The 26,975-nt window shown below is 40.3% G+C and overlaps 1 protein-coding gene across 1 annotated transcript in view; it reads left to right on the top strand.

Annotated features, from left to right (window-relative positions):
• The first annotated feature begins 5,187 nt into the window (after positions 1 to 5,187).
• The window catches only part of LOC5569755 (xaa-Pro aminopeptidase ApepP), a 36,393-nt gene continuing 14,605 nt past the window's right edge, over positions 5,188 to 26,975 (top strand). Inside the window, exon 1 of the mRNA XM_001652929.2 lies at positions 5,188 to 5,752. Coding sequence (XP_001652979.2) covers positions 5,673 to 5,752 — 80 coding nt within the window. The 5' untranslated portion in view covers positions 5,188 to 5,672. The remainder of the gene's footprint in view (positions 5,753 to 26,975) is intronic.

Below are 26,975 nucleotides of genomic sequence, written 5' to 3'. Positions count from 1 at the left end.
ACCATGGATTCAGTAGTTTCTACAATAAAATTCATTTCAGTGTAGGGATAGGAGTTACTGGACAAGAGGCTAGGGACCACAAATGGGGTCTATTTTATACATGCAGGTACGCGAAGTACCAATGGTATGCATTGTCCAGTCATATACCACAAGCAGAACGTGTAAATAGAACACTTACACCTATGCTATCGAAATTAATTATTGATACTGGTCTGAAATGGAATCATCTTTCAAATAGAATGGAGTATATTTTTAACAATACATATGATAGGTCTATCAAAAATTATCATAGTGTTTTATTATTTGGATCACTTCAAAGAAATTTGAATTTTGTTGATAATAACTTGGAGGCATTTGTAAAAAATTACAATAATAATTATAGAAGAATAGATTTATAATCTGAAAGAAATAAGGCAATGGAGATCATTCAAAAAAATCAAATGTATAGTAAATCGGCAACTGATAGAAAACGCAAAAAAGTAACTGAGTATAAGGTAGGTGATTTTATTGTCCTTAAAACAGTTTCACCATCAAAATTGTCAGAAAAATTCAAAGGTCCTTATGTTATCCAAAAAGTTTTACCAAATGAGTTACGGATATAGAAGGTTTTCAAGCATCTAGCCTTCCCTTTCAATCTGTATGTTCACCAGGAAATATGAAACTATGGTTATCTCCTAATAATCTAGTAGATCTAAATTCAACAAATGAAACAGCCGGTTAATCAGGATGGCCGAAATGTTGTAATACAGTGCTGGGAATGGTAATAGTAGTAGGCTTGAGTTTTTGCGAAAATCACGTGGCTCTCCTAATACAGTAGTTCAAAATTGTGAATCTCATCAAGTAGCCTATGTTGGGTACATGAGTTTTCTATATCGTTAGTGTCATTGAAGGCTCTAAATGCGGGAAATGAAGCGGGAAATAGAACATTTTTCTACAGTAATTTTGGGTTGCCCTTAGCAACGGGTGTTTTGCAATTTTCAAGGCTCTTTGCCTACAGCAGCGATAGGCGTGAGTTTCACTTGCTTCGCTGACTGCGATTGGCTTTGTTTGGCTACTGTAGAATGAATTTCAGATTTTTTCCCAACTCTGCTCAGAACTTTTCCCAACTCTGATAAAGAATAATATAATTAATATCATCAAGGTAGGCAGTGACTTAGTGAGACATGACTGAATATGTAAAAGGATTGACATTCAATAAATAACCACCAAACTGAAAAGAAGTTGTTTCCTTCACGGGCGTAATGAACTTGGCCTGTGCGTAAGGAAACACAACTCAATCACTTTTAGCAGAAAACATAATCCAATCCATTTCGATTATGAGCGGTTCTAACTTAGAAACGGTTTGTCCGATCAGTTTGGTGCCTTCCGCAAAGTTTTAGGTTATTGTTGGGACTATCTGGAAAAACTATACACTGTAAAAAAAAAGTTGTAATTCTCTCAAAAATCGTATTTTTGATTTTTTTATGTGTTGAAGTAGACAAAAAATGAAGTCTTTTGCACAGTGGGTCAAGATGGAGAAATCATGGACAAAAAAGTTATGATTTTTTGAAAAAAGGTGAATTTTTGAATATGGTCATAATAAACTTTTTAAATATTTTTCAACTCGATTTTATGAAAGTACGCAAAATTTACAACAAAAAAGGTTTACAGAAAAATCAGGCTAACTTTTACCGTTTTAAAGATACAGCGATTTTAATACAAAATTATGATATAATTTTCAATTTTCGGTCATTATAATATAACTTAGAAACGGTTTGTCCGATGAGTTTGGTGTCTTCCACAAAGTTTTAGGTTATTGTTGGGACTATCTGGAAAACTATACACTGTAAAAAAAAATGTTGTAATTCTCTCAAAAATCGTATTTTTGATTTTTTTATTTTTTTATGTGTTGAAGTAGACAAAAAATGAAGTCTTTTGCACAGTGGGTCAAGATGGAGAAATCATGGACAAAAAAGTTATGATTTTAAAAAAAGGTGAATTTATTGAAAATGGTCATAATATACTTTTCAAATGTTTCGGTAGCACTTAGCAAAAATTTCTCATATACCTTTTTTGTTGAAAATTTTGCGTACTTTCATAAATTCGGGTCAAAAAGCATTCAAAAAGTTTATTTAGACCATATTGAAAAATCAACCTTTTTTAAAAAATCATAACTTTTTTGTCCATGATTTCTCCATATTGACCCACTGTGTAAAAGACTTCATTTTTTGTCTACTTTAACATATAAAAAAATAAAAAAAAATCAAAAATACAATTTTTGAGAAAATTGATTTTTAAGCTTTATTTTCGATATATAAAAAATTACAACATTTTTTTACAGTGTATTTTTTTTCAGATAGTCCCAACAATAACCTAAAACTTTGCGGAAGACTCCAAACTGATCGGACAAACCGTTTCTAAGTTATATTATGACCGAAAATTGAAAATTATATCATAATTTTGTATTAAAATCGCTGTATCTTTAAAACGGTAAAAGTTAGCCTGATTTTTCTGTAAACCTTTTTTGTTGTAAATTTTGCGTACTTTCATAAAATCGAGTTGAAAAATATTTAAAAAGTTTATTATGACCATTTTCAAAAATTCACCTTTTTTCAAAATATCATAACTTTTTTATCCATGATTTCTCCATCTTGACCCACTGTGCAAAAGACTCCATTTTTTGTCTACTTTAAAATAAAAAAAATAAAAAAAAACAAGAAAACGATTTTTGTGAAAATGGATTTTTAAGCTTTATTTTCCAAATAAAAAAAAATACATTTTTTTTTACTGTGTATATTTTTTCTAGATAGTTCCAACAATAACCTAAAACTTTGCGGAAGACACCAAACCGATCAGACAAATATCATCTGAGTTTTAATTTTTTGAAAATTGTTAAGGCTTTTTTTCTTAGGCCCTTCTCAAAAGTAACGCTAGGGTAAAAATGGCGAACCGATGATGCAAATAGGCATTTTTGGGTATAAAGAAAGCATATGCCAAATTTCAGCCAAATCAAAAAATACAAAAGTAAACCGACATTCGAATTCAAATGGAACCGCTCTTATTCGTTGTCTGGTCAAACATTGAAACGTAAAAACAAAGTTAAGGAACTTGGAGTGACACTGGATAAAGAGCTGACATTCAGGCCGCACTATGAGGACGTTCTTTCTAGAGCAAACAAGCAGCTTGGTTTTATGTTGAAGATCGCAGAAGGTTCCTCGGATCCACGAGCTGCCTATATATGCCCCAGAACGACGTTTGAGACGACGCAACTTTCTCAGTATGGATGCGCGCAATAGCCGATACGGGCAACATGATCCTATTAGACACATGGTTGCTCGTTTCAATGAAGTTTTCGAACAGTTTGATTTTATTGAATGTATTTATCTTGTAATATTAGGTTTTTAACACCTTGTTTGTTAGTTTTAGACTATAAGTGTTATTTCTTGTAATTTGTTGTGTTACTTGTTTCAAAAAGATGCGAGTTTTATGCCTATTTCTGGCTTTCTCAGCCATACTTCATTAAGACCCAGGTCAGATGAAGAAATACATATAAATAAATAAATATATGTTTTATAGATCACTACAAGAGTAGATGCATTCATACGATACGAAACTAAGAAGTTTAGAAACGTTTTTAAAATATAGTCTTAACAACCTCCTGTAGTGTAGGCCTTTTGGGGTTTAATGGAGTTTTATCAAAGGTTTATTAGGTTTATGAGTTTTAAGGATATGATGGTAGCAACAAGTTGTAGTAATGAAAAAAAAAAAACTAAAAATGTTACTTAGGTTATCCTGTGAAGAAAATCGAGTGGTTGTCTTGGTAAATCGCTATAAAAAGTCGAGTGTCGGAATTTGAGTACCCGTTATATTTATAAAACAAGTCAAGCAGCCGTTACTGTGACTCACTTGTAACATTGTTTGCTGCTTGGTATATTAGTACATCATACAACATGGCTTGCATGAAAATTTATTTGAGAACCTAAAAATTAAAAATTTGTGAGCAAATGTTTTTTTGTGATATTTTATGAGCAAATTGTGTGTATTTTGTCAATTAAGTGTCGAGGTACACGATATGCACATGCAAAAGTGGTCACTTGTAAAAGAAAGCTCTCAATTAATAATTGCGGAAGTGTTTATAAAGCTATCAGTACACGCTTTGCCAAATGCAACGTTGGTTTCAACTCTGACAAAATCTTTGCAATGTCAAAGATTTGTGTGGCTCAGCACCAATCCAAGCCAAATATTTGCCATAGTGTAGCTTATGAACGCAAACTAAGATGCAGGCTCTGTTCAAGTTGTGATGTAACGCCAGTAATAAGAAGAACGATTGTGGGAATACCGCTCACGTCAGTAAATTTGATCTGATACTTAGATTTCAATTCATCGAATACATTCAATGGTACTTGCGATATCAATACGACACCTCATCCACCACTCCGAAGATAGCCCATGCACTCCATTGAGCTGTCTTCTCCTTACGGAACGTGATAACAATTGTCAAGCCATCATGAAGATTTGTCTTCGCTACGTACCCCCTTATCCCTCTTCAGCGCACTCAGTAAAGCAGTACACCCTCACTGTGCGAGGAAGTACAATTCTACAAACACTACATAAGTAATGGCAGTTTGTCGAAGAGAACGGCCAAAGCATCACGACAATAAAACACCCCCCGGCTCCAATTTAGCCCCATTCTGGCCATCTTGGCCCACTTAGTGGCGTTGTGGGTGATGGTGGAAAGAACACAGCTCCGGGGGGGCACCCGCTAGAGCAGAGCAAAAACGTCTTCTTGACCCAAACTTGGGGACGCGAACCGCTCGATGTCGGTGGGTGTGTGAATTTATTCGCTTTTACGACCTCCCCGTCCCCGTATCTGTCCCCCTCATACATCCGCGCACTACACTGGAGCCACCATTTACGAGCTATTTCGATCTTCCTTTGTATCTTACTATAAATTTACAAATTTTAACAATATACTAATTCGAGTTTTCAACATTTTATTTTATGCTTAATAAATGTATCGAAAAAACACTAGCTTTTTCGATTTCTCCGGTGTACCTTGAATGGGGGTTCGGGAATTTGCCTCCCCCATCTCCGCTTAAATTGATTTTACATAGAGCAAGATTTCGTAAAACGAGCTTTCAGTGTACACCTACTGCCTGATTGCCTGTGCGAGGTGTTTGTTGTTCGTTCCGTAAGAAAAGGGGGAGTCCAAATCAGAGCAGAGAAACCGATGCCCGCCCGGTCAGTTTCGGTTTGGAGCTTTCGGACGTCGGTTCAGAGAGTGCGGTCGGTGACATACTTGTGGTGGCAAGTCGTCGTCCTTGTTCTCGTCCTCGTCGTCGTCGTTCATTCGCGTTATTGTAAGTTATCGCTCGGTTCCGGACAGGAGTGCGATCCTTCCCAATAACTCGGTTTGTGTGTTAGAAGGAAGACACTGACGGTTTTGGCGCGCGTTGTCACTTCTGGAGAAGATTGAAATTTATGACTGAACGTTACGTGGTGCGGTAACGCGTGGTAGATTTTTTACGAGGCACACGTGTCCTCGTGGTAGATTCTGGTTCGTGCAGAGAACCAGAACAGCAGTTTGTTGTCATTATAAGTGCTACAGCCCCGGCTGTAATTTACTCGGTGTGAGTTGGCGAAATATTTTGGCGTTGATGCTGATTTGCTGCGAGCGATAGTACACAAGCACCATGAAGAACGCCAAGAAGTACATCATCGGAGCGTCGGCACTGCTCATCATTCTGGTCGGATGCGGAGTTGCTGTCGGAAGGTGGGTAGGGCAAAGTAGTTCAAAATGCACTCATATATATTGGTAATATATAAAGTACTTACTGCCTAGGCAATACCTAAAAACACTCCACTGGTAGTATAATACTATTCCGCTTAATGTAATCTCCTGCTATTCCGCTTTAAATTATTTAATTAGGTTTTTGGTAAATTCGAATTGTTCACAGATCTCAAAATAAGTTTATTATACTTAAAAATCCTAGCTATAGGAGATCCAGGGCTTGTAGAATTTTATCAATTTGGGGGTGTTGTTCAATATCTCTCATGCGTTAAGAGTTAGCACAGTATTGTCACGGACAAACATACGTAATTCTGAACAAATTACCATCGACTACGACACGATTCTATTATTCGTTGCCACAGAATCAAGGTGTTCTGTAACTACAATGTGATTGAGTTTGAAAGTAATGCTCAAACTCATTTCCGAGCGGGGTGAACATATTTGACGTAAAGAAAGGATCGTTTACTGCTTTGAACAATAAGCCATTTTACGAGACGTTTCGGAACAGCTGATCGCCGCAACGGCGTCAATTGACAGGAGAGCTGGGATTAAATCCAGCGTGATTTTTAACAACGCCTCATCTTACCAATCGGCGACGTGGGGAAAATAACAAAAAAGGAATCCAAAACTATTCGTTACTGTAACTAGGTGTTATTGTATCAGATACCTCTTTGTTATCCATATTGCACATAAAAAGGCACTTTTGTGATCAGAAATATTTTAATAATTTTTCTCCATTTATGGCGTTACGTCCCAACTGGGACAAAGCCTGCTTCTCAGATTAGTGTTCTTATGAGCACTTCCACAGTTATTAACTGAGAGCTTTCTTTGCCGATTGACCATTTTTGCATGTGTATATCGTGTGGCAGGTACGAGGATACTCTATGCCCTGGGAATCGAGAAAATTTCTCTTACGAAAAGATCCTCGACCAGCGGGATTCGAACCCAGACACCTTCAGCATGGTCATGCTGAATAGCTGCGCGTTCACCGCTACGGCTATCTGGGCCCCCATTAACCATCATCATCGCGAAAACTGAGACGATGATTGAATTCTCCCATAGGTCTGCTGCTAATGCACCCCACAGACGCTCAGACGGTTTGACCAACATTGACTCCGCCCCCAGGTTGATGCTCTCATGTTGGTGCTATGTTTGACCGTGTGTGATGCTGTTTGACGAACCAATTTGACAGTTTGTGAAACCAATTTGACGGTTGACGAATCGGTCGGCCAAAATCAAACGAGTTTGATTTTGCTCAAACCACCGGTGGGCGGAGCCAAATGTTCGACGAACCGATCGTACCGTCTGTAGGGATGTTGCACAAACATCGACGTCATCATGTCAAATTGAAGCTTTGACGTCCCATGAACTGCCGATGCAGATGGGTGCAAAGTCAAAATGCGTGAATTTACGCAGCGTCGGTGCCATATCAAATGCGCACTATTGAGTTTTTTCTATATATTTCACTATCGTTTCCAACAATCTCTTACCGTTTTTTATCAAATTCACCAGGGATTCTTTATCTATTCCTCAACCATTTTTCCAGAAATATCTTCAGAGAATCAATCAGCAATTTTACCTGTGATACCATCAAAAGTTAAACTAAAAAAATCCATCCAGAAATTGTACCAGGATCTGTACAACAGAGATTCCATCAGGAATTTTACCCGGAATTTTTCCAGGTAATCCTCTTGGAATATCTTTAGGAATTCTACCAAAATTCCTTCATGATTCCACCAGGTGTTCTTCTTGAAATTTAATCAAGATTTTGTCCAGTAATTAAACAAGAAATTTCTATAAGAATTCCTTTATAAATCCTTCCAAAGGTTCACCTGGAATTCCATCAGGAGTTTCTACAGGGATTCCATCAGGGATTCCTCTGAGAATCAGGAGTTCTTCTTCTTCTTGGCGTTACGACCTCACTGGGACAGAGCCTGCTTCTTAGTTTGCTATAATGCTAACAGTTATAATGTGTTCAATGAGAACTTTCACAGTTTTCAACTGAGAACTTTCTTTGCAAAAGTTGCCATTTTCGCATTCGTATATCGTGTGGCATGTACGATGATACTCTCTGCCCAGGGAAGTCAAGGTCCATTACATAAAGATCCTGGACCGACCGGAAATTGAACACAGAAACCTTCAGCATGGCTTTGCTTTGTAGCCGCGGACTCTAACTAAGGAAGGCTAAGGAAGGCCTCTAGAATCAGGAGTTATTGGCAGGCAATTAAACACGATTTCATCCAGGCATTCCATCAGGAGAACTTCTAAAGATTCAATCATAAATTTAACGAAGGATTAATTCAGGAGTTCCTTTAGGGTTTTTTTTATCAGGACTCCCTCTAGGGATTCCATTGGACGTTCCCCTAGCAATTCCATCAAGAGTTCTTCTGGGGATTTCATCAGATGTTCGTCTAGGGATTCTATCAGGAGGTATTTCAGCGATTCCAACTGGAATTCCTCCATGGACTCTGTCAGTAGTTGCTCTCGGGATTTCATCACGAATTCCTTCAATGATTCCATCAAAAGATCCTTCAAGAATATCTTCTCAAATTCTTCCAAGGATTCCTTCAGGAGTTCCCCCAGAGAATTCATCAGGGACTCCTGTAGAGATTCCATCAAGAGTTCCTTCTGAGATTTCACCCGGAATTCTTCAAGAGATTAAATCAGATGTTCCTCGAGGAATTCCATCATTTTTTTTTCTAGAAGTATTATCAAGAATTCCTCTAGGGATTCTATCTAGAAACAGGAATTCTTTCAGGGATTTCATCACAAGTTCCTAAAGGGATTCCATCGGAAGTTCATCTATGGATTTCATCAGGAGTCCCTCCAATGATTAGGAGATCCTGCAAGAATATCTATAGATATTCTTCCAAGGAATCCATCAGGAGTTCCTATAGGGATACTATCAGGAATACCTTTAGGACTTCCATCAGAGTTCTTCTGGGGATTGCATCAGGAGTTCCTCCAGAGTTCTTTCAGAGATTCCACATGAATTTCCTCCAAAGATTCAATCAGGAGTTCCTCCAGAGATTATATCAGGAATTCCTTGAAGAATTCCAACAGGACTCCTTCTAGGGATATCATAAGGAATTCTTCCCGAGATGAGCCAGCCTCGGGCTGTAAATCTCGTTAATAAAGATGATAATAATAATAATAATAATAAGGAATTCTTCTAGGTATTCTTACAGGAATACCATCTGGATTTCCTTCAGGGATTTCATCAGGAGTTCCTTTAGTAATTGCAACTGGAATCCTCCAGGGATTCCATCAAGAATACCTCTAACAATTCCATTAGAAGTTTCTCCAGCAATTACATCAGTAGTTCCACCTGAAATTCTTCCATAGATTCTATCAGGGGTTCCTCTAGGGATTCCATCACTAGTTTTTCTATGAATTCGATCAGAAATTCCTCCATTGCTTCCATCAGGAGCTCCTTCAACAATATATTTAGGATTTCCTCCAAGGATTTCTCCAGGGATTCCATTAAGAGTTTCTTCTGGAACTCTTCGAGGAATTCCATCAATACTTTTTCTAGGAATATCATAAAGAGTTCCTCCATAGATTCTATCAGGAGTTCCTTCAGGAAACTTATCAGGAGTTCCTTGAGAAATTTCATGAGGAGTTCATCTAGAGATTTCATCAGGAGTCCCTTCAATGATTCTATCAGGAGTTCCTTCAACAATTTCCTTATATTACTCCAAGGATTCCATCAGGAGTTCCTCCAGGGATTCTATCAGAAATTCCAATAGGGATTGTATCTGGAGTACCTTTAGGGCTACCATTAGAGTTCTTCTGAGATTCTGTTAGAAGTGCCTCCAGAGTTTATATCAGGAGTTCCCCTCTACGAATTCCATCAGGATTTCTTCTAGGGATATCATACGCAATTTCTCTAGGCATTCCATCAGGAGTTCCATCAGGAATCTTATCAGGAACTTCTCCAGGGATTTTATCAGTAGTTCCTGTAGCGATTCCAAAGGGATTTCAACAGAATTTCCTCAAATGATTTCATCTGGAGTTCCTGCAAGAATATCTTTTGAAATTCCTACAAGGGTTCCATCAGGGAATTCCTGATGTTATAAAAAGGAATTATAATTAAATTCTTCAGAAATTTTAACAGGAGTTTCCTTAGAGATTATATCAGAAGTTTCTTCAGAGATTTTACCTTCATCCTCCAGGAATTACATGAGAAGTTTCTTTGAGGGATAACATCAGGATCTCTTCTGTTAATTACATCAAAGATATCAAGAAGGGTTCCTTCAGAGGTTTCATTAGCATTTTCTTTAGATATTCCACCTGGAATTCTTCATGGGATTCTATCAAGAGTTTCTCTAATGATTCCATCCGAAGGAGTTCTTCAATATATTTCATTTGGAGTGGTGGTGGTGAAGTTCTTTCATTTAATCCACCAGTATATTATCCATTGACTCTATCAGGAGTTCCTCTTGGGATTCAAAACAGGAATTCCTTCAGGGATTCCACTGGGAATTTCACCAGAGGTTCCTTCGTGAATGCTGCCAATAACGAATTTCCTATGCGATTTGACCACAATTTTCTATATAGATTCCACTAGTAATTCCTTCAGATACTTCAACAGTATTTTCCCTAATTATATCACCTGTAATTTTTCGCGGGAGAAGTTTTTTAAGGAATACCACAAGTAGTTCTTCTAGAGTTAACACTGGGAATATCACCAGAGTTTCGCTAGAATTACCACCAAAATCTACCAGAGTTTCGCCAGAAGTTCAACCATAAAATACTTCAAAGATGTTACTAGGATTGTGCTTCAGGATGATCAGAAATTCCTCCAAGTGATATTTACTCAGAGGATCAAACAACACGTTTCTCAGAATGCCTTCAGGATGAATCCCTAAAGTATACCTAAAATATTTTTTTTTAATTTCTGAAAAAAATCCATGGAGTATTTTTTTTAGAATTCCTAGGAGGTATCACCAAAGAAATCATCGGAGAAATTTCCAGAGAATTTCCTATTTTCGATTCTTTATTATATTTTTCGAAGCAATCCTTGAAGGAGTTTTTTAAAGATTCTGGTAGATTCCTAGGAAAAAACCTTTAAGAAATATTGTACGGAATTGATTGATAATTTCCTTTAGGAATCCTCGGAGAAATTTATATTAGATTATTGAAGTAATTCCTGGACGAATGCCTCGAAGGTCCCTTCAGAGATACAAAATTGACAAAATTCGTGGTAGAATCCCAAGAACCACTTTTGGTGGAATCCTTAGTATAACTTATGGATTCCTGGAAAAACTTCAAAGCTGAATAACAAGAGGAAACCACTAAAAGATTCTGGATAGAATGTTGAAAAAAATCCAATAGCCATTCCCATATCAATGACTGCTCAGAATATTTCCCGAAAGAGATAATTTCAGAGTTTTTCCGGAATATTTCGTAAGAATTTTAACTGAAATTCCTCATAAATATTCATTTCTTCCGGTACTGTAATGTTAAAAGTTCTTCTCTTCTTTTCTGCGATTGCCAGAAAATCGCTAAAAGATTTTCCCTCACAGCCATAGCATTCAAAAAAAATAACAATCACACATTCACTACACTCTCGGCAAGTCTAAAAACATGCGAAGAAATATCGTGTTGCTGCAACCAACCTTGACAGTTGGCCAAACGGTTGTATCAACATAAACTGGTTTGACTAACTTGGGGGCGGAGTCAATGTTGGTCAAACCGTCTGACCGTCTGTGGGCTGCATAAGGGGAAGATAGCTTTGCTCTGAGCAGGCTATGCGCAAATCTAAGTAATCAATGTATGAAACACATTCCTGCTAGGGTAGATGTATTAATCTTCGCCCCCTCCCTAGTTTTCGCCCCCCTGGTAGAACATTAGCTTGTTCTAGATTGTAATAAAATAAAAATGTTTTACTTTTTAACTTATATAAAAGATTGGAATAAAATATACTTAGTTTCCAAATGTTACTAATTAAAGTAATCTTCTAAACCGCCAAATAATCACATATAAAAATGTGGGAAAAATGATACGCTATTTTTTGCGTTCATTGAGAAAAGCGTCTATTTTAAAAGGCAAGGAAAACATATTAAGATAACTATTTCATCTTTAAAAAATGAATAGTTCTGATAAGACATGCATCAGCAAGAGACACGAATAGATTTTTTCAACTATTTCAGCAATTATAACCAGTTTTAAACTATTTTTTCAGGGTGGCGAAAACTAAAGCACGTTTTCGTACGATTCTAATCTTCGCCCCTGGCGAAACTACCTGTAACGTTCTTTCAGTGGTGCGTGCATTAATTTTCGCCCCTCCTCGAAATTGTTCGAAAAACAAAACAAACTCATTGATTTATTAACTGTTTACAGGAGGTTACAGGAAGTTTAAAGGATTTTCTAAATGTACCGAATGGTTCCTTCTTCTTGGTATTACGTTTCACTGGGACAGAGCCTGTTCTTAGCAATATATTCTCAGCAGTATTCATATGAGCACTTGCACAGTTATTAGCTGAGAGGTTTCTTTGCATAAGCTGCCATTTTCGTATTCTTTTATTCTGTGGTAAGCACAAAAACACTTTATGCCTAACGAAGTCAATATTATTCCCGTTAAGAATAGATCTTCGACCGACCAGGAATCGAACTCAGACACCTTCAGCATGGCTTTACTTTGTAGACGCGGACGTTACCACTAGAATTAGGTGGGATTAAGAACTTCATCAACGTTTTTCAACCGACTACTAAAATCTGTTTAGTTTACCATAATCTGGTAAAAATCCTGTGCAGTAAATGTGACCATTTCCATAGTAGCATTAACTACGAAGCATTTCAATCCGTGACACCTACCGTACAGCACAGTGTAGTTCAGATCAAGTTTATTTCTAGTTATAAATATTGCAACTCTGGTTAAATAAATAAACTTTCTTGTGTATTGATGTTGACTACACTTCAAAAAAGTTAACAGATTTATGTAGTCTTGAAAATTGTTGGTGTAGTTCTTAGTTTTACCATGCATTCAGTAGTTTCTACAATAAAATTCATTTCAGTGTATGATATTTGTTGCTCATCATTATACTGATAGTCTGTGACGAAGAACAAATTGAACTTATTATTGTCAATCAAATAACCCACCATATTCAGCAAGAATGGAATAGAAACGAAATATGATCAACCGATTTTTAATATTAAATATTATTTTTACCACTACATGAGTTAATGGGTTTACCGCAGTACTTTTTTTCCGCATTCAGTTTTTGGCACTGCTAACATGATTGAAAACGCTGAATATAATAAATTTCTCCCGAAATAACGGTACTTGATATAATTATTTAAAAAATATTGGAGAACTTTTATGTATGACATATCGGGGTTGATTCCGATATTCTGATATTGGATTATTTCATGTTGGGAAATTTCTCGACTTCCTGGGAATAATAACATATATCCAGGCTTCCGAATTCTCACTCACTCTCACGATAATGGATTTATCCCTCACAGCAATTTTCAGCGATTAGCTGCCTTGCGATTTTATCCGTCCACAAAACAAAGCGAAAATAGATAATTGCACATTTCCGCAGCTGTGAGAAGTTTGTTTTCTCTTTCTCCGATCCATGGAGAACTTTTCCTGTATCCATCGCCACAAGCAGCTTTTCCTGTATCCATCGCCACAAGCAGTTGCTTTTATGCACCAAATTAACCACTCCTTTCGTCAAGTTGGGGTGGTAGCATGGTTAGCGTGCACGCATCGCGGTTGTTTTTAGCAATGTTCTAGGTTCGAATCCCGTCGCCGGCACTAGTTTTTGTTTATTCACATAGTGATAATTCTCGGGAGCAGTTGGTGAGCGAAAATATGATGGAGTGAAAAATAAATTATCCTCGGAGTGGAGTGGTTTTCGGTTATCCACCATCGTAGCTCCAGGGAAAATTAGTGTGAGCGATAAAAGATGTTCACGTGAGGAAGCGAAAAAAGCATTCTCCTTACGTGAGAAAAATCGTAGATTTCGCATCATTGATACGAAAATTCAGAACCCTGCATATATCACATAAATGCTACAAGAGCATAAATAATTAATTTGCAATAAATAAAAACAATACATAGTGGAAATCAGGACCTTCCATAGCCTTCGTTAGTAGGCGGCTACAAAGCAAATCCATATTTTTGTAATGGAATTTTTATTTGAGTTCCTTGTCCATGAAGTGTCATCGTGCCTGCCACACGGTACGACTGTAGAAATGGCAACTTATGTAAAGAAACCATTTAGTTATGAACTAAGTACTCTTTGAAAATTAAGCTGAGAATCAGGCTCTGTCCTAGTGTGGACGTAATGCCAAAAAGAAAAAGACATAGTGGAAATAGGCAGGATAAGTACCAGTGAAGATGAAAAGTGAGAAGATAATAAGTACTTGATTAAACTATCGAAAACCTGTACTTCAATTAATGGGGGCGAAGATTAGAGCATGGGTGGGGCGAAAATTGAATTTGGGGGGACGAAAATTAAAGCACACCATCAATCCAAAAATTATACTTTTTTCAATAGTAAAACTTTGTTTTGGATAACTTTGCAGCTTGATCATCCTAAAATAATAGATGAATAGTTGAATAAACCCAATAACATTATTTGATATTGATTAATAGAGTCAGAAATTTATTATTCCTGCGATTACATGGTTTAGGGGGGCGAAATCTAGTGCTTCTACCCTATCAGATATGCTTCGACGTTGCATCTGTGTTCGCGCGCTAATCGGCAAGGAGCGGCAAGGAGTTTTCTGATCGTAGCCACCTATGTAGCGACTAAGCAAGTCAACAACCACGTTAGCAACAGCCACGCGACAGATGGGCTCCGAAGTTTCTGGATAGAAGCCGGAGCACTATAAAAGGAGGGCACCCAGCTCGAGATAGTCAGTACCAATTCGGAAGCCAACAAGTGAATATCATTGCAAGCCATTATTAATAAAGTTTAGTTGTTAGCAGCAGTACAGTGTGTTGTGTTCCTGTATTCCCTGCCCTGGTATTGGTCCGGGTAACCAATTTCCCCAGTTCAGTGCTCCGCCTAATAAATCGTTGGGTTCACGGCCGAGCTCAAACAGTGGTCCTTCGAACCGGATCTGGACTGGAGTACTGCTGCTAAGAAAGTAAAGCGTTCGCGTGGCTTTGACAACGCGAAAAACCCATAGTGTGCTTCGTTGGTATTCCGTTTTGCGTGGCTCACTGCGACTTGCGCGAAAATCGCTTTTTTCGTCACGTGTCATAGTTTATCGGAAGGATATTCCGTGCGTGTGTTCCACCTCCGCGATTGAAACTCGAACGTGACCCTTGTACCTGTCCAACAAGTCGAAGCTTTCGTGTCAAAGATGTCGTTTAGCCGTACCCCGCCCCGGAGGACAGATAATACGGACGATGTGAGGTTGCTAACGAAGAAGCGAGGCCAAATCAAGGCAAAGGTCACTCGGATCTCCAACTCCTTGGATGCAGCAGGAGAAGAAGACAGAAGATTACCCCTTCCCGTCCTGCGAGTGTTTGCGAAAAATCTCCAGGTGATCTACGAAGAATTCAACAACATCCATGATGCCGTCATCGCCTCCGTCGACGAAGAAAATGTCGAGTTCCAAGAAGAAAAGTACGTTGAGTTTGAAGAAGTCTACAATGGAACCCTGATCAAGGTGGAAATGATGATAGAAGCGATTGAGAAAGAGAACCAAACCACCTTGCATATGCCCGTGCCATCGTCATCGTCCACAGCGAATCAATCGTCGGGCCAACCAATTATTGTGAACACCCAATCCTATCGTATTCCCCTACCGACCTTTGATGGTCGTTACGAAGCATGGCCACGCTTCAAAGCCATGTTTCAAGACATGATGCAACGATCCAACGATTCTGATGCCGTGAAGCTGTACCATTTGGAAACTTCGTTAAGAGGCGACGCTGAAGGTGTCATCGATATAGAAACGTTGCAGAATAACAATTACGCAAGAGCATGGGAGATTCTGGAAGAACGTTTTGGCAACCAGCGAGTGATCATCGAGTCCCACATACTTGGCCTCCTGAGTATGAAAAAGATTTCCAAAAGGTCTTCAAAGGAATTGCGCAATCTGGTAGATGAGTGTTCCCGTCACGTTGATAATCTCATCAAGCTGGATCAGCACTTAACCGGAATGTCTCAGCTATTCGTGGTGACATTGTTGGCGCGTGTTTTGGACGAACAAACCCGTGAGCTTTGGGAAGCTTCTTTCAACCAATCCGAACTCCCAGAATACGAACAGATGATCGATTTCCTGAAGCAACGTTGTGTGATTTTGGAACGGTGTGAAAATGCTACTCCAATTTCAGCTTCCAAGAATCCAAACCCGAAGGTCGTTTCCAAAAGTGAACCATACAAGTCACATGTCATAACAATGGCATCAGAATATTCGTGCGACTTTTGTTCCGGCCAGCACCAGAATTTCAAATGCCCAGCCTTCCAGCAGATGAGCATCGAGCAGCGGCAAGGCAAACTGAAATCGGCTAATTTGTGCTACAACTGCCTAAGAAAGGGCCACCATAGTGCAGCATGCTTTAGTAACAAATCCTGTGGAAGGTGTTCCAAAAAGCACCATACCCTGATACATTACGAGCAGCGAAAACAATTAGATGCAAGAGCAAGTGAGACACACAACTCGGGTGAAGTGAATCCTTTACCAGCTGTGTCAGAGCGACCTGTGAATGCCTCCTATACTAGTGTGTATCGTCCACCAACCAAGCAAGTATTCCTCATGACAGTGATGGTCATTCTCCGTTCCGAAAACGGCCATACCCAGCAAGTTCGAGCGCTACTGGATTCAGGGTCGCAGGTCAACCTTCTGTCGGAGTCTGTGGTTAAGAAGTTAAACCTTCCCAAATATCCAGCCAACGTTCCTGTAGTCGGTGTAGGTGGTCGGCGATTCCAGATACGACATCGAGTAGCAGCGGAAGTTACATCCAAGACAAGCAATTTTACTGCTAACATTGATTGTCTCGTTACACCGAAAGTGACTGGTACTGTTCCGGCCGTGAATGTCGAAGTGGATTCTTGGCGTATTCCCGCCGGTATCGAATTAGCTGATGATTCATTCAACTATTCAAGTGAATTGGAAATGCTGATAGGTGCCGAACATTTTTTTGAAGTTCTGAAACGCGGCCAGATCAAGCTGGCGGACCACCTGCCTACTTTGTACGAAACTCAATTCGGATGGGTAGTTGCGGGTTCTTATGAAGAAATCGAAGAGGATCCTACAGTGTGCTCCAACCTGGCCGTATCCGATGGAATGCTAACATACTTACAACAAGAAAAAATCGCTGAGTCAGCATTAATGACGAGTGTGGAAGAAGACAACGAAGAACATTTTCAACGAACCTACCGTCGAAATGAAGATGGGCGATTCATGGTCCAGCTGCCTTCCCGTGATTCAGTGGATCAGCTGAAGAGTTCCAGATCATTGGCATTGAAGCCATTTCTGCGGTTAGAGAAAGGATTGCATCGAACGAGTTGTTGGCGACAACAGCAAAGATCTTCAACCAGTGTTGGAATTCTATTCCAACGGGGGCAGTATGTTCGCGCGCTAATCGGCAAGGAGCGGCAAGGAGTTTTCTGATCGTAGCCACCTATGTAGCGACTAAGCAAGTCAACAACCACGTTAGCAACAGCCACGCGACAGATGGGCTCCGAAGTTTCTGGATAGAAGCCGGAGCACTATAAAAGGAGGGCACCCAGCTCGAGATAGTCAGTACCAATTCGGAAGCCAACAAGTGAATATCATTGCAAGCCATTATTAATAAAGTTTAGTTGTTAGCAGCAGTACAGTGTGTTGTGTTCCTGTATTCCCTGCCCTGGTATTGGTCCGGGTAACCAATTTCCCCAGTTCAGTGCTCCGCCTAATAAATCGTTGGGTTCACGGCCGAGCTCAAACAATCTGGTTTCAACAAATGTTGGGTAGAGATGTTTTTTTTTGTCATTTGATAAACGCAGCTCATATCGATCATTGTTTCGAATAAAGCGCTATCCCGTTCTATTGTATTGTTAAAAGCTTCAAAAGATACGAGATCATTAGTTCCAAACTGACTTGTATATTCGTCCCATTTTTTTCTGTTTGGGAGAATCCTAACAAAAATAATTAGAGTTGAAGCTCTGTGAGCTCTACTAACACTAGCCCAAATATATTTTCTAGTACCAGTTCAGTTGTTTTTGAACTATGCTGGAAGATTTTCAAACACCCCACTCAGCTCACGGTAGACACAACAAGGTCGGCTATTCCCACGTGTAAACAACGATTTTCTATAAAAACATGTGTAGTCATTCCTATCGCCAAGCATGGGGCTAGAAGGATAGTAAAAGAAAGCAGGCTTTGCATTCTCTTGTACTCGTTCGAGATTGCGATAGGAATGAGGTCACTACCAAATGTCATTTTTCGGAATAAAATACCTTGTTTCTTTTTATCGTGCGCTCAGCTAAAGACCTTTGACACAGATTGCCGATTGCAAACGACTCGAAGCGAAAACATTTCAGTACGAAGCAAACAATTCCAAGCTTATGGTTGTTATGCAGCCGAGCAAATCGAGTTACTTAGAGTTGCTCAAAATCAACTCGTGATCTAACTCAAGATCAGTAGGCTGTCCCACCCCTTGGTCTCCTGTCATTTGACCAGCTTCGTGAAATGGCTCATTCAGCCCAACTAGCCTTATTGCGAGCAACCAGTTTGTTCTTAACGGCTCTACCCTATTTGGCATAAAGCCATTTGACATAATGTAAAATGCAATTCAAAAACATGAATTTCAAAGCTTGAAATTGGAATAATGTTAAACAAATATTTTTTTCTGGGAGATAAGGCCTATAATAGCCATGGTTTTTTTTTAGAAAAAAATATTTAATGTGAAGTACAAGGAAAAACTTCAGGAGTGACTCGTTGCTTTTTTGAGTGTATCACGGAAAATTTCCATATACTTTAGGATAGTCTCGTGTAAATAACGCGCTAAAGAGCTATCCTTACACAGAAAAAGTTACGAAATGGAGTTTTTTAAAGCAACACGTTTGGGTACCGCTATAATCAAACGTCACTTCTGCTGAGATGTTAGGAAACGAACTTTAATTGAGATTTGCATAGCTGAGATTGGCATTCTGATTCAAGCGTGTACTTGTTTATTTTTAGGCTAGACTGGAACTAGGAAGTGATGCAAATCTACCGTCGAAGATGACATACATTTATTTTAAGCAGATCATTATCGAGCCCAAAGTTAAGAATTAAAAGGTGGAAAAGACTCGATTCTGTGCCGAAACATCTGGGAAAATCTGGGAATTTCAATTTCATTCCCAATACTGCAGTAGCTCAAAATGCCGAAATGTATTCTTCAAATTATGCCAAATGGCCATTATGCCGAAAAACTGTATTTTTTTCAAACCACCGTTAATTTTGTGATTTTAAGGCATATATCTATATGAATAAATACAATATATAATATATTTTAATAATATAAACATATATGAATAGAATCCTATCCTAAATGTCTATCAAATCTCTTTGAATCCCTTTATACGATCCCCTTTTTATACTCCCTTACGTTAAAGGGTAGTTCATAAATGTCTGATAGGGCATTAGGTGGACAGACATTTAGCTCAAGGATGTTTCCTTTCTGGTACGGGGATGTTGGGATTCCAAGTTCCAGTAGATGAGGTGTAGGCTTATTGTACAATTTTTTATATCTTTTTATCCTCTTTTTAGCTCATACATCCTTAAATTCCTTACAAATCTTATATGAATACCCCCTACTTCTATTATGAACCCCCTTTTCAGGTGAAGCAAACCAGATTCCGGTTGGATTTGATTTGTGCTTCAAGTGTTACACGGCTTTTGTTTTATGTTAAAATTTTTATTCGAAGCAAATTGGGATACTTTCGTCCTACCCCAATGTTCAGGTGCGTTCTACCCCGTTTTTTGGCATTTACAAACTAGTACTGTTTTTGAATACATACAAATCATTATTCTATAACGAAGAAACTGTTTTGATCGAGTATGTGATTAATTACTAGTTTCTTGTAAAACTTTGTTATATCTCTGTAAAATGCGATTGCGCTTTAGTAGGCATCTTGAACCATCTTCCCCTAAATTACAATGTCCGTGTGCGTTTGTGAAGGCGCAAGAGACGTGACGGGAATGCAGTTTTTTTTATGTTGATGGAGCGGAAGACGCTGTCGAGCGACTCCCAGGCGATTCATATGCAAATTATGGTCAATCATAAGGCTTTGTGGAAGTATAACGGAACAGCGAGTAGAACCGCAATCCCAGCTGTGATGGAAGGAATGGTTGAGGGTGGTGGGCTCATTATACAATTAGAAGACCTGCACTGGACGATCCACTAAGTGCAAGAGGACGGGACTAGGTCAATCTGCTCTCGAGAACGAATCGTGACATCGTTGGCGTTTGGAGGACAATCGATTTGTTGTGTCTTTCGGTGGAATAAGAAGTAGTCCGGAAGTACATGGCCGCTATGAATATGTTACATTAGCATAACTACTTTAGCTTCTGTTATTATTCCATTGAGTTATGCCTTAAGGGAAAGTTGTTCCTTGATTCGAATCTTTTGGGTTTCCTTTCAACCACGCCGCTGGAGTTTCAGAAAATATCCTAAGTAAATTAAAAATCTTGTAATTTGTAGGCGTATTTCGATCTCAACTGTAATGCAGTCTCTAGTGCTGTGTACTAGACTCGAGTTTAGAAACATATTGCAAAGAAAGAGAAACTCGTAATGTTGCATGTGCTATCATATATCACGGGTACGAATTGGAGCATTTCAAGGCTAAAGGTTTAGATTTTTCAAGGTCCCTAGTCGGTATGTCAACGGGTCGACAGTATACTACCGCATAATTTATAGTATCAACTGCTGAATAAATTCCTCGCTGTTATAGCTTCCTGCACGACGCCTTAGCACTTTAGCACGGTCAAACAGTTTAGTGTAATAGCTTTCCGAAATGCCTCCTGCAACCTTAATAATGTTGCAGGGCCATAAAAGGCACAAGCGACATAATAGTAACAAATTTCGTACCCGTTTGCAATTGGCGGTTACGTAATCCGTAAAACAACACTCTAGAAGCTTACACTGACATCTTTATGACGAGTATGACACTATGACTAAATCAGACACTACCCCTAAATCAGTGGTTCCCAACCTTTCAGAAGCTGCTATCCTAGAGTTCGCGGCTGCAAAGCAAAGCCAAGCTGAAAGTGTCTGGGTTCGATTCCCGGTCGGTCCAGGATCTTTTCGTTATGGAAATTTCCTTGACTTCCATGGGCATAGAGTATCATCGTACCTGCCACACGATATAGGAATGTGAAAATGACAATATTGGCAAAGAAAGCTCTCAGTTAATAACTGTGGAAGTGATCATTGAAAACTAAGCTGAAAAGCAGGCTCTATCCTAGTGAGGACGTTAATGCCAAACATAACTCGTTCCCTCTTCGATTAATGGCTCTTTATCAAAGAGTGTGGGAATTTTGGATGATTCCGCAGTTCTTAAAATATAAGCTAAAGCTTGATGGAACAACAAAGAAACATCAATACTTGAAGTTCCAATCTTTATTCCCAACAATCCCCGGTTAAGCTCTTATCATCGTCTAGTTCACGTAAATCATTTTACAACCCGCCCATTACTTGACTGTCAAGCCGCTGTCGTTGTCGCTCTCCAATAATGAGCAATTGAAGCCGTGAAGATAATGTCTCCTCCACCACCATCACCACGTAGGGCGAGTTTAAGTATCACTCGCTTCGATACTCGTTAACGGTCGGAATTTTTTGTTTTTACTGTTGATGCTCTCCAAATCGTTATGAGGGATTATCGGGATGACAATACGGTCGGACGAGGGTTGTAAACCTCGCCATCGTGGCACAGTGGTTCAGATTAAAAAAAAATTGCAAAAATTAAGCATTCCTAATATTTAACTTTTTCTGCTACTTCAGACCCTGTTTTGTGCATAGTCGCCTTTTTTGGATTCCATAGAAAAAAAAATCTTAAGAAATGCTGTTTTACATATATTTTTAGAACCTATTTTTTTCATAAACTAATGCTTACAAATACTTAGGGAAACGGAATCTTCACTTATCGATTCGTTAGGAGAAACTTGAACTAATCAGGAAAAAGAAGTCCAGATAGCCTTAGTGGAAACGCGTAGCTGTTCAACATTCTCGACTACCCAGAGCATAGAGTATCTTTGTGCTTGCCACAGGATATGCACATGCTTACTTACTTACTTATTTGGCTTTACATCAATTATCTTGATAAAGCCTCGCCAACAATAATTCGTCAATTCACTCGGTTCATGGCCGCTTCTCTCCATCCTCGACTGTGACCCACGCTCTCCAGGTCCTGGTGCACCTGGTCAATCCACCTAGCTCGCTGCGCCCCACGCCTTCTTGTTCCGACCGGATTCGTAGCGAACACCATCTTTACAGGGTTGTTGTCCGGCATTCTTGCAACATGCCCTGCCCAGCGTATCCTTCCAGCTTTAGCTACCTTCACGATACTGGGTTCGCCGTAGAGTTGAGCGAGCTCGTGGTTCATCCTTCGCCGCCACACGCCGTTCCCCTGTACGCCGCCGAAGATTGTCCTTAGCACTCGGCGTTCGAAAACCCCAAGAACTTGCAAGTCCTTCTCGAGCATAGTCCACGCCTCATGCCCATAGAGGACTACCGGTCTTATGAGCGTTTTGTACATCGTACATTCGGTGCGGGGGTGAATCTTTCTTGACCGCAGTTTCTTCTGGAGCCCATAGTAGGCATGATTTCCGCTGATGATGCGCCTTCGTATTTCCCGACTAACATTGTTGTCAGCCGTCAACAAGGATCCGAGGTAGACAAACTCGTCCACCACCTCGAAGGTATCTCCGTCTATCGTAACACTGCTTCCTAGGCGGGTCCTGTCGCGCTCAGTTCCGCCAACCGGCATGTACTTTGTTTTCGACGCATTCACCATTAGCCCGACTCTTGTTGCTTCGCGTATTAGACGGGTGAACAAATCTGCCACCGTTTCAAATTTTCTCCCAATAATATCCATGTCGTCCGCGAAGCAAACAAATTGTCCGGATCTCGTGAAAATCGTGCCTCGACTGTTAAGTCCGGATCACCGCATGACACCTTCAAGCGCAATATTGAACAACAGGCACGAAAGTCCGTCGCCCTGTCGTAGTCCCCGCCGAGACTCGAACGAACTGGAGTGTTCGCCCGAGATCTTCACGCAGTTTTGCACACCGTCCATCGTTGCTCTGATCAATCTTGTGAGCTTCTCGGGAAAGCTGTTCTCGTCCATGATTTTCCAGAGCTCTACGCGGTCGATACTATCGTATGCCGCCTTGAAATCGATGAACAAATGGTGCGTAGGGACCTGGTACTCACGGCATTTCTGGAGGATTTGCCGCACGGAAAAGATCTGGTCCGTTGTCGAGCGGCCGTCGATGAAACCTGCTTGATAACTTCCCACGAACTCGTTTGCTATAGATGATAGACGACGGAAGAGAATCTGGGATAGCACTTTGTAGGCGGCGTTTAGGATGGTGATTGCACGATAATTTTCACACTCCAGTTTGTCGCCCTTTTTGTAAATAGGGCATATAACGCCTTGCTTCCACTCCTCCGGTAGTTGTTCCGTTTCCCAGATTCTGACTATCAACCGATGCAGACAAGCGGCCAACCTGTCCGGGGCCCATCTTGATGAGTTCGGCTCCGATACCATCCTTGCCAGCGGCCTTGTTGTTCTTGAGCTGTTGAATGGCATCCTTAACATCCCCCATCATGGGAGCTGGTTGGTTTCCACTGTCCGCTGTGCTGACGTAGCCATCGCCTTCGTTGTCCTGATCTTCTGTGCCTGTGCTCTCTGCGCCATTCAGGTGTTCATCGTAGTGCTGCTTCCACCTTTCGATCACCTCGCGTCCGTCCGTCAAGATGCTCCCATCCTTATCCCGGCACATTTCAGCATTTCGGCACGAAGCCATTGCGGGATGTGTTGAGCTTCTGATAGAACCTCCGCGTTTCTTGAGAACGGTACAGCAACTCCATCTCTTGGCATTCCACCTCTTCCAGGCGACGCTTTTTGTCCCGGAATAGGCGGGTTTGCTGTTTCCGCTTCAGTCTGTATCGTTCCACGTTTTGCCGCGTACCATGCTGCAGTATTGCAACCCGCGCTGCATTCTTCTCCTCTTAAACCTCCTGGCACTCCTCGTCGAACCAATCGTTTCTTGAGCTCCGTTCCACATATCCGACAATGCTGTCGGCAGCGTCGTTAATGGCTGCTTTGACTGTCCTCCAGCAGTCCTCAAGAGGGGCCCTATCGAGCTCGCCCTCATCCGGCAACGCCGTCTCAAGATGCTGCGCGTACGCATTGGTGACATCCGGTTGTTTCAGCCGCTCGAGATTGTACCGGGGCGGGCGTCGGTACCGTACACCATTGATGACGGATAGTTTTGGGCGCAGTTTCACCATCACCAGGTAGTGGTCGGAGTCAATGTTAGCGCCACGATAGGTTCTGACGTCGGTTATGTCGGAGAAGTGCCGTCCATCGATCAAAACGTGGTCGATTTACGATTCTGTCTGCTGAAGTGATCTCCAGGTGTACCGATACGGGAGGCTGTGCTGGAAATAGGTGCTACGAATGGCCATATTCTTGGAGGCGGCAAAATCTATCAGTCGTAGGCCGTTCTCGTTCGTCAGCCGGTGGGCGCTGAACTTTCCAATCGTCGATCTGAACTCCTCCTCCTGGCCAATCTGAGCGTTCAAATCTCCTATGATGATCTTGACGTCGTGGCTTGGGCAGCGGTCGTACTCGCGTTCGAGCTGCGCGTAAAATGCGTCCTTGTCATCATCAGTGCTTCCGGAGTGCTATGCACGTTGATTATGCTGAAGTTAAAGAATCGGCCTTTGATTCTTAACTTGCACATTCGTTCATTGATCGGCCACCACCCGATCACGCGCCTTTGCATATCACCCATCACTATGAACCGAGTTTCCAATCGCTAGTCCTTTTTCGTCGCTGTGGTCTTTGCCGATTGTTCCGGTCCGTATTCTCTCGTTGACGTTCCTGTGCTGATGTGTTTTTACGGTTGGCTTGCAGGGCCTGACATCAACCCCCTAGATTTCCGGAGGACCATTCCCCCTAAATGTTCGGAGGGCCATAGTGCGCAGTTTAGCTTCTTTAGAGTCCTTCTCTGGCACTCGGACGATGATCAGCCGCCCCTGACATGGGGAACAGACGCTGTTGTGAGCCGCTCCTAACATGGAGTACAGACGCTCCAGGTTTGCAAAGGCAAAAGCAAAAGCAAACCCCCCCTTCCCTGTCAGCATACGACCAAAGTTCCCACCGGGGGTTGGTTACCCGATCTTCTCCAAGGTTACTCGTACCCCGGCCAATACCACGAGGAGGTAGGGATAGGAGTTGCTGGGCAAGAGGCTAAGGACCGCACAAAGGGGTCTATTTTATTCCTGCAAGTACGCGAGGTACCAATGGTACGCCATGCCCAGCCATTTTCCGCGCTTGATTATTATTTAACATTGTATAAAAAGGTTGAACTTTCTGGACCTCTATGTGCGGTAAAGCGCTGATCCGGCTGTAGAAGCGAAAATAATGCGAAATATTTCGCGCTCGCGAAGAACGGTGATAATGAAATTTTCTTTATGCCCCGAAGCGCGGTTATCATCAGTCGAACGAGCAATATAAGCCATAATGGGCCTCTTCTCCCGCTATAATGACATCCATCGTATTAGTGTTGAAGACGAGTGACGGCGACGACGGCATTGAAGATGACGACGTTCCTGATAATGTCAATATCAGAGCAACAATTTTAGCATTGTTCTTGTGAGATTACACATCCAAAAGCAGCAGCAGCAGCATCCTCTCGAGTCTCAATGGAAGAAGGATGATATTGACTTTGATTAGATTGCGATGGAATCGAAGGGAATTCCAGTCTGTACGAAAATTTGTGATTGGCAGTTGACTCGTCAAGATAAAATACAGAGAAATGCTAAACTCTTAAATATTGATGTCTGAATACATTGGTAATTTACTCGCATCAATGTGATACCGGTTGATTTACAACGCGATAGCTTCTTTCGAAAGCAGTGTTTAAGAGATGTACCGTAATCCGGGGGCAAATTCATCATTATTTCACAACTTTTTGTTGTGTTATTCTTAGAAATTCAAAAATTGTCAAAAAATTTTGACAAATTCAGTACTCCATTGATCTTTATCAGTTTATGTAATCAACTTTTCATGAAATAATATTTAATAAAAATAGTTTTAATATCAAAAAATTAAGATGACAAACAGGGGCGAAATTGCTCAGTTTATAACAAAACAGGTTTAAGGATAAAAAATATCCCTGTCTACTAAATTTGTGTCTCCTGAACCTGAAAATGATGTCAAAATTCTTATAAGTCGAGTATTTGATAATTTTATTGCAAAATTTAACTTTGAAAATCTGCCTAATACGCCTAAATGTAGGCAACTTCCCTTGAAATAAGCACATTATTTGAGAATAAACAGTTTTATGCTTTGCTGTTTGATTTCAAAAATGAGTTTAGTAGTTCATACTTAAGCTTACATAACATTTCAAACACTTAAAGTTGACAAGTATGCATAGCACCTGTGGATTGTTTAGCAACGACATTTCCAACTGTATTGCTTACACCTTAAAAAAGTGTGAATATTTCTATACAAAACTGACCCTAATAAAAATGAAGTAGTTTAAAATCATCATTAGACATCTATAAACTAGAAAATATGGAATGTCTATGGTACTAACGAGACCTTTAGCATCCTTGGGGGAAAAATGTTTTTTGGAACCGACCTGATCAAATTCGCCCCAGTGATCAATTTGCTCCCGGATTACGGTACCAGGATTTGGTTTTCCGTTTTTACATCAACATGCACTCGATGATAGTACCTTATCACTAGACTGGCCCTTAAACAAAAAAGTTGTAAAACTTGACGGGGCACCCCCTAGATATGAGCCTTAGGGTAAGAAAAACGCTCTCTCAAAATTTCAACTCAATTGGTTGCTCCACCAGCTGGCGCAATCGATATGAAATTTGTAAGGGATATTCGTCTCAAATATATTGAAAATTGATCCTATGTTACTGTTTCGTTCCATATACTAATTGTTCGCGTTCAAATAAGCCCAGAATGGCAAACACACTAGTTGATACCCTAATGAACATAATTGCAGAAGGTTGTATCCGGAT

The sequence above is a fragment of the Aedes aegypti genome, chromosome 1, assembly GCF_002204515.2.
Source record: "Aedes aegypti strain LVP_AGWG chromosome 1, AaegL5.0 Primary Assembly, whole genome shotgun sequence".
Lineage (NCBI taxonomy): Eukaryota > Metazoa > Arthropoda > Insecta > Diptera > Culicidae > Aedes > Aedes aegypti.
This window is presented reverse-complemented; position numbering and strand designations above follow the sequence as displayed.